At 58.0% G+C, this 8,118-nt stretch overlaps 1 protein-coding gene across 1 annotated transcript; it reads left to right on the top strand.

Moving 5' to 3' along the window:
* Nucleotides 1-300: 300 nt before the first annotated feature.
* LOC123592122 (keratin, type II microfibrillar, component 7C) lies at nt 301-7,169 on the top strand. The gene is made up of 9 exons (XM_045467076.1): nt 301-761; nt 2,028-2,236; nt 3,305-3,365; nt 3,738-3,833; nt 4,421-4,585; nt 4,866-4,991; nt 5,237-5,457; nt 6,138-6,169; nt 6,650-7,169. Exons 1-9 carry the CDS (start codon nt 378-380, stop codon nt 6,835-6,837), a joined length of 1,482 nt encoding a protein of 493 aa, XP_045323032.1. The 5' UTR covers nt 301-377; the 3' UTR covers nt 6,838-7,169.
* The last annotated feature ends 949 nt before the right edge of the window (nt 7,170-8,118 follow it).

The following is an 8,118-nucleotide window of genomic DNA, read 5'->3' as shown; positions in this document are numbered from 1 at the left end:
CCGGGTCCCTGCACCCATTCCCCGTAGTCAGAGCGTCGAGTCCAACTGATGCTTCCAGGACCCCTTCCCTTTCTCCGCTTCCAGTAGCAATGGGAGGGGGAGAGGCCATGAGGAAGCTTGTTAATAGCTTTGAAGATGAAACAGGCCTGTGGCTGTGGATTGTTGACACAGCTACACTGAAGAGGCAAGCCTGGTTGGCTCTTAAGAGGCCGGGGTGATGCCAAGCCAATAAAACGCAGCTATTGTCTCTTTGCTGCCCCTTTTAATGCCAGCTGCCCCTGGCGCATAAAAGGGCCTGCCACAGCCCAGGGAGCACAAGCCTTTGGCTCTGTCCTCTGCCAGCTTCTCCACTGCTCCCACACCTTCCTATCTCCAACATGACCTGTGGCTTCAGCTCCGTGGGCTGCGGATTCGGTCCCAGGAACTTCAGCTGCATGTCGGCCTGCGGGCCCCGGCCCGGCCGCTGCTGCATCACCGCCGCCCCCTACCGCGGCGTCTCCTGCTACCGCGGCCTCACCGGCGGCTTCGGAAGCCACAGCGTCTGCGGCGGCTTCCGCGCCGGCTCCTGCGGCCGCACCTTCGGCTACCGCTCCGGCGGCGTGTGCGGGCCCAGCCCGCCCTGCATCACCACCGTGTCGGTCAACGAGAGCCTCCTCACGCCCCTCAACCTGGAGATCGACCCCAATGCGCAGTGCGTGAAGCACGAGGAGAAGGAGCAGATCAAGTGTCTCAACAGCAGGTTCGCTGCCTTCATCGACAAGGTGGGTGTCCTGGATCACACCGTCCCTGAACCCGAACCATGGTCAGGACTCCAGCGGGGCACTGAGGAGGGAGTCCGAGGCAGGCCTTTGCCCAGAGAAATCCCCAGCCAAGTCCAAAAGGGGAAGCAGTCACACCCCTAGGACACAGACAGAAAGACTAGATAAACCAGAGTGGTTTATCCAAGCCTTGGGGCTCAGGATCCAGGGGTGAACAACAGTCCCCACTCTGTGGGCCTTATAGGGGGGTAGGCAGTATATGGTCTGGACGCAGTTGAACCCATCAGCAGATGTCAGTGTCCAGCTCAAGTCTGCAGCTATCTTCCCATGAGGGGACGAGGGAGAACTCTCCAACTAGAAAGCAGTTCTGGGGCTGGGGAGGGCTCTCCGGAGCCAGGCTGGAAAGAAGTCACTCTACAGAGATGCTCACCAGGAAGGACCCAAAAAGTCTGGAACTCCCACCAAGGACAGTACCGGAAAGGACTTAGCAGGGTTGTAGCAGCCTCGAGACAAAGGGATCCGAATGAGGAAATGGACCGGCCGGGCCAGCCTCGTGGCAGGGCGATGGAGGTGAAATTTACCCGAGGCCCAATAGTCTGATTATTCTAGCGAGAGAAGAGCCCTCTGTGGGGCGGAGTTTTGAGTCTTTCCTCTGCCATTGTGAGGTCTCAGGCAGTCAGGTAACATCCCTGGGCCTTCAGTTCTGCACCTGTAAGACGGGAGGGTTGGAGTACAGAGCAGGCCTGCCCTCGAATCCTGGGTGACTATCATTCTAATGGCCTTGTTGTTGTAAGGTTTCAATGATTGGCACATACTGTATTTTTCAACTTCTGCAGGCAGCCTTTCTAAAAAGGCCGGCCTGCCCATCTGCACGCCGACAACCACAGCTGCCCTGTGTAGTAGCTGTCCAGCCTGCAGGTGCCCAGGCTCACTAAGCCCTTTAGTGAAGTGAGCATTAGCCTCCCACTCCGCAAAGAGGTTAGCTGCTGCGCCCGAGGACACGTGCAGCAGCAGAGTCGGGGCTCGGCATAGTTTAGCACATTCCGTGGCAGCCCGTAATGGCCCAGGAAAGACGGAAGCGGGCTCTCAGGAAGGACTTCCAGATGAGCCGATGAAGCCCTGGTGTGGTTTTGACATTACACCGGCCGGGGAGGACTCTGGGTCTGAGAGTTGGGGGCCTGCAGGGTCCTGGTGCTGGGATCCCCGCCTCTGGCCCCCCCACCCCCATCCTGTAAGAAGAAATTCTCAGGCTCTGCCTCTGGGCGGCAGGTGCGCTTCCTGGAGCAGCAGAACAAGCTTCTGGAGACCAAGTGGCAGTTCTACCAGAACCGCAAGTGCTGCGAGAGCAACCTGGAGCCCCTGTTCGAGGGCTACATCGAGACGCTGAGGCGGGAGGCCGAGTGCGTGGAGGCCGACAGCGGGAGGCTGGCCTCGGAGCTCAACCACGTGCAGGAGGTGCTGGAGGGCTACAAGAAGAAGTGAGTGCTGGAAGGTGCTGGCTCAGGAAAGGGCTTGAAGGAAGCTCCCAGCGCAGGGAGCAGTGTCTGGGTCTGTGGTTGGGACTCTGCCTGAGGATGGGGAAGAATCTGTACTCTCTGTCCTTCCTGGAGGTACATGGGGCCTGCGGGTGGGTCCTGGCCCGCTGGGAGATGGAGTTCACCTGACCTTCCCATCTGCAGGTCAGGGAAGTGATATTTTCTCCCTTTCTCCATCCACCAGACACTTCTCTTACGACCCCAGAAAAATTAACACCCCCGGTGCCTTTGAATCTAGCCTTCAAGGTCCCGGACGTTGCTTCTCAAGTTTACTCCTTGACTCAACCAGCGTTTTCTGAGTGCCTACCAGGTGCCAGGCAGACACCAAGAAGGGTGCAGGCAATCCAGGGGCAAGGCGTGGACACAGTGCCTGTCCTCGTGGGGCCTGCAGTCTGCCGGGAAGCAGGTCTGATCCGGTCACGGCACAGGCCATCTGTCATAAAGTGTGACACAGGATACGGAGGGTGCACACTGGGTGCTATAGGATGCTGGTTTCCAAGGGTGGCTAGTAGCACTCTCAGCCATGAACTTGCCAGACCGCCACACTCCCTGCCTCTGGCTCGGAGCTGGCCTTGCCCACAGAGCAGGAGGAAGTGGCAGGCTTGACTGGTACTGGCTGAGCCCAGGAGGGGGAATGACTGAGAGGGGTTCCCATTATCTATAGCAAAGCCAGGGGCAGAAGAAAGGAAAATGGAGCCCTGGGTGAAAACAAATACTCCCCCACCCTCTGCACACACACTCATGCCCGTGTGCACACACCAAGCTTCCAGATCCTGCCCTCCCCGCCCCCCCCATCCCCACCGAAAAGATCAGAGGTGATGTGAGCATGGGCACTTCAGTTCTCCAGTGTATCTCAACAGGCCTGGACAGGCAGCCTGACTTCTTCTTGGTCCTGCCCCATGTCTTCTGGAGGCGGAGGGACGAGCAGGGAGAGGGTCTAGGAATCAGACGTGCTTCATGGCCAAGTTGAGAGCTGCTCAGGCAGCGTCCTGTTCTTCCCTCCCACCTCAGGTATGAAGAGGAGGTAGCACTTCGGGCCACAGCGGAGAACGAGTTTGTGGCTCTAAAGAAGGTGAGTGCCAGGGGGCGCCTGGGTGGCGCAGTCGGTTAAGCGTCCGACTTCAGCCAGGTCACGATCTCGCGGTCCGTGAGTTCGAGCCCCGCGTCAGGCTCTGGGCTGATGGCTCAGAGCCTGGAGCCTGTTTCCGATTCTGTGTCTCCCTCTCTCTCTGCCCCTCCCCCGTTCGTGCTCTGTCTCTCTCTGTCCCAAAAATAAATAAACGTTGAAAAAAAAAAATTAAAAAAAAAAAGAAGGTGAGCGCCAGAAGCCCAGCCCCACCCTGAGTCCCTGGCTGCCCCATCCTCACTGCCCCGCCACATTGCCGCCAAGCCCTCAGAGCGCCCTGAGGACAGCTGGCCTCACAGCCCCTTGAACCCCACACAGGAGGTGGACTGCGCTTACCTCCGCAAGTCAGACCTGGAGGCCAACTCGGAGGCCCTGATCCAGGAGATCGACTTCCTGAGACGCCTGTACGAGGAGGTGAGGGAGCTCTCAGCCGTGGTGGGCATGCCCAACCCCCTGCCCAGCCCCCCAGAGGCCTGCTGACTTGGAAACCCAGGCTTGAGGCTGGAAGGTGGCAGGGGAGCAAGGAGAGGGAAGAAGGGAGGCAGAGGAATCGAGAAAAAAAGGGGACGGGATTAGTAAGGGGCAAGAGAGGGCAATCCCCAGGCCAGCCCACACAAAGCATCCCACAGCCTCAAGCTGTTTTCTCTGGCAACCAATAGCCTTCTTTTATAGACTTGGCCCAGCAGAATGTGAATGGGGCCTGACACAGGGTCTGGGCCCTGGGAAGCATCCACAGCATTCTGGCAGAGCGGGAAGCAGCCCAAGCTCACAGCGGCCTAAATGTCCCTGAAGCAAGCATTTGAAAAGTGGTTGCATCCTCCTCTAAAAGGAATTTCTTAACTGTACATATAAAGTCCTACAATTTCATCAGAGGATTATCAGCTCCGCATAGGAGACTTTGGCTCCAAATAGGTCAAAGAGAGTACAGGCATCAGCATCAGCGAGTGACAAAAGGCACAGATAACTTGCTTCTGCTTCTTCCCCCACTGCTCCCCCCGCAGGAGATCCGCGTTCTCCACGCCCACATCTCAGACACCTCGGTCATCGTCAAGATGGACAACAGCCGGGACCTGAACATGGACTGCATTGTGGCCGAGATCAAGGCTCAGTACGACGACATCGCCAGCCGCAGCCGGGCTGAGGCCGAGTCCTGGTACCGCAGCAAGGTGAGGGGCACAGGACACCTGTCTCTTAGACATGGCAGCACGACGGAAGCCAAGTATTTATTAAGAAGGCCTCTTTTGTCTGGAGTTTCTGATCCCGTGGGATAGTAACAGAATGGCTCACAGCTCTCAAGTTATAACCGCTGGGCAGGGCTGCCATGTATAGTTGCACAGGCTGAGCACTGTACAACCTCCCAACCAACTGTGGTGTCTGAATGGGAGGGAAACTGCATCCTGAGCCTCAGGAGCACCTCTGCTTCTCCCCCCCCCCCCCGCCCCCCAGTGCGAGGAGATGAAGGCCACGGTGATCCGGCATGGGGAGACCCTGCGCCGCACCAAGGAGGAGATCAACGAGCTGAACCGCATGATCCAGAGGCTGACCGCCGAGGTCGAGAATGCCAAGTGTCAGGTACGCGTCGCCTGGGGCCTCCCCAGGGCCACACAGGCAGTGTGTGCCCCGACTGGCTCTCACCATTCATGATCCAGCCCATTTGCATGGCTCATGTCCCTGGAGTCAGGGGCACTCCGTTAATGAAGGGGAGAGGCCTGTTCTTGGGGTGTCCCCAGCTGGGGGAGGGGAGAGACTGGACACATGAGGGAAGTGGACCGAGACACCCAGGACCATAACCCACTCTGTTCTCTCCCGGGCCCCAGAACACCAAGCTGGAGACCGCGGTGACCCAGGCTGAGCAGCAGGGCGAGGCGGCCCTGAGCGACGCCCGCTGCAAGCTGGCCGAGCTGGAGGCCGCCCTGCAGAAGGCCAAGCAGGACATGGCCTGCCTGGTCAAGGAGTACCAGGAGGTGATGAACTCCAAGCTGGGCCTGGACATCGAGATCGCCACCTACAGGCGGCTGCTGGAGGGCGAGGAGCAGAGGTGAGGCCCAACCCAGCTGCCCCAGGAATTACGCTTGCCTAGATCTGCCCACCTTTGATTCCTCCATATCCCAGTCTCTGTCCCAAGAACTGACCCCAAGCTAGACTCTGGGGTCTTAGAATCCCAGGTTTCAAAGGACTGGATCTTGGACATAGCATCCAGAGAGAAAAATGAAGGTCAAGTGTCACTGTGAGGTCTAGAGTCCCAGAGAACCCAGGTCCAGAACCAAGATACCCACTCTCTCAGTTTAGAACATCCTCAAATTTTTCCATCCTCAAGTCTTTCAAGATCCACTCACTGCCTGGTTTCTAGGAAGTTACCTTGCCCAAGGGTGGAGTTGCAGGCCAAAGTGTGACACTGGCCTCATGCGACTGCCCAAGAGAACCTTCCCTTTCCTAAAGCTGGACCCATCCAAGTATGCCATGTATGGTTGTACAGGCTATGCACTGCACAAAGGCAGCCACCTGAAGAGCAAATAAGAGCTGAAATCCAGCCCATGCTCTGCTTGCCAAATAGTGTGGCCTGGCATTGCTGAAACTGCCAGAAAGATACTTTTTAAAAGGTATACAAGGGCATAAATATAGACCAAAAATAGACCTGAGATGATCCCTTCCAGCCTAGAGGAAATTTGAGGATCTCATCCTGACTTTTCTTTCCTTTCTTACCTTTTCTCCACTCAGGCTGTGTGAAGGTGTTGGAGCTGTGAATGTCTGTAAGTATCTTGAGCCCTGAAAAGGAAAATTTCCCATTGGCAACAAGAATTCTCTGGCTATGAGCGTGTAGAAACACTGCGGGGAGCGTTTCCATTAATTCCCTCAGTAAATGGTAGTAGGTTGGTCATGCAGCAGGAGCGGCTAAGGTTAGCCTGCAGGAAGAACTGGCCAGCATACATGGGGTAGGGGAATAACAGGTCACTGCAGAACGGAACCTGAGATGTCACTCAATACAACCGCCACCTTGTATAGGTGAGGAAGCCGAGGACCACAAAAAGGAAGGGACTTGCCCAAGGTCGCAAAGCAGAACGGGTCTCAGAACCCAGGGCTCCTGGCTCTCCGACGAAGGTTCCTTCCATGCAGCTGAAGGCCCTTTGTGTCCTTCCCTTGAGGGTTAGGCAGATCAGAGAGGCCGAAGGAAAGTGGCCACATGGGGTGGCCACCGGCAAGACCTCCCGACTGTGCCCTTGTGTCCACAGGCGTCAGCAGCTCCCGGGGCGGGGTCGTCTGCGGGGACCTCTGCGTGTCCGGCTCCCGGCCGGTGACCGGCAGCGCGTGCAACGCCCCCTGCAGCGGGAACCTGGCGGTGAGCACCGGAATGTGCGCGCCCTGCGGCCAGCTCAACACCACCTGTGGAGGGGGTTCCTGCGGGCTGGGGAGGTGTTAGGCGGCCCCAAGAGAGAGCCAGAGAAGCCCCTCCTGCCTGCCAGATGTGCCCCTGCCTCCACCTCCAGCTGAGAACAGCGGTGCCTCGGTAGCTCTTCCCCTCGTGTTCTGAGAATACACCATGCGGCTCTTTCCCATCAGCCACTCCTCTGCTCGTCTTGTCCTACTGGAGGGGGCTGCTGCCTGGGAATGGACCCTTCCCTTCCGCTGTGTTGGCCTCTGGCCCCTCCCAGGGAGAAGGGCTCTCCTTCCCTGGCAGGAGCACTGCTGGAGGCCTCCCCTGCCTCTCTGGTCTCTTGTCTCCTGTTTTTCCCAATAAACTGGAGGACCTGCTTTCTGTGCTGTGGTATCTTGCTTTCTTGGCCTGAGCCCATGTCCACTGACCGGTGAGCGCCCTGGTTCCATGGGTCTGTGAAGACTGGGGCAGATCTGAGCTGTCTCAGGGCCTGGACACCTGCAGGGCCCGTCCCCAGACAGTGGCATCCTCCCCTGGCCAGGTAGTTTGGGACTTCTTCTTCTGACTGGCTCTGAAAGGAACCAAAGGAGGTCATGGTGTCGGCTGGAAGGCAGTTGGGGCAGTTGGTTCTAGCCTCCTTCCCCCTCACATACACCCCACTTTCTTGGTACACCCTCACTCTCTCCCCTCCCCCCCCCCCCCACCACCCACCCACACAGCACAGCAGCAACCACCTCAGGTGGCCGCCCTGTGTCAGTTTGGACCCCACCCCACCCCATTCCCACTGCTGCCCATCAAACAAGGGGAGATAAGACCCCTGACACCCACCTCTTGCCCATCCTTCCCGCCGCCCCCCACCCCCCATACACACACCTCTTCAGCACCTGGGACAGCTTCCTCAAAAGCCCCGTAGCTGGTAAGAGCATACCATCTACTCGTTTCCTCGGCTCCCCTCCACACTACCCTCATCCTCAGATACCTCAGAGCTTCAATGCTAAGGCTGAGAGAGCTCCTCTGCCCCCCCAAAATGGCCTGATCTCTCCTGTTCTCCATTCAGGAAGAGTGGAGGAGTTCTCAGGAGCAAAAGCTTGAGAGGCCTCTAACCTCACTCAGGAAGAGCCAGGCCTGGAATAGCCTTCCTCAGACCCCAGCCCTCCTGTGCAGTCTACTTCCTTCTCACTGACCCTCTTCATTTGTCCCTTTGCCCCAGCTGTCCCCAGCCCCCATGCTGGCCACTCTTCCTCCAGGCCCTGCTCCTTCCCACCCATCTCCTCAAGCTGTCCTACGAGGACCCGCTACCTTCCCTCACTCCCTCCTGGAATCCCT

This window comes from Leopardus geoffroyi, chromosome B4, assembly GCF_018350155.1.
Source record: "Leopardus geoffroyi isolate Oge1 chromosome B4, O.geoffroyi_Oge1_pat1.0, whole genome shotgun sequence".
Lineage (NCBI taxonomy): Eukaryota > Metazoa > Chordata > Mammalia > Carnivora > Felidae > Leopardus > Leopardus geoffroyi.
Note: the sequence above shows the minus strand (reverse complement) of the source record. Positions and strands in the feature narration are given on the sequence as shown.

Excerpts from the sequence above, each read along its gene's own strand:
- LOC123592122 (XM_045467076.1), top strand. The coding sequence starts at position 378 with ATGACCTGTGGCTTCAGCTCCGTGGGCTGCGGATTCGGTCCCAGGAAC. Across the intron at positions 762-2,027 it reads TCGCTGCCTTCATCGACAAG|GTGCGCTTCCTGGAGCAGCA; the intron begins GTGGGTGTCCTG and ends TCTGGGCGGCAG. Across the intron at positions 3,834-4,420 it reads TGAGACGCCTGTACGAGGAG|GAGATCCGCGTTCTCCACGC; the intron begins GTGAGGGAGCTC and ends CTCCCCCCGCAG.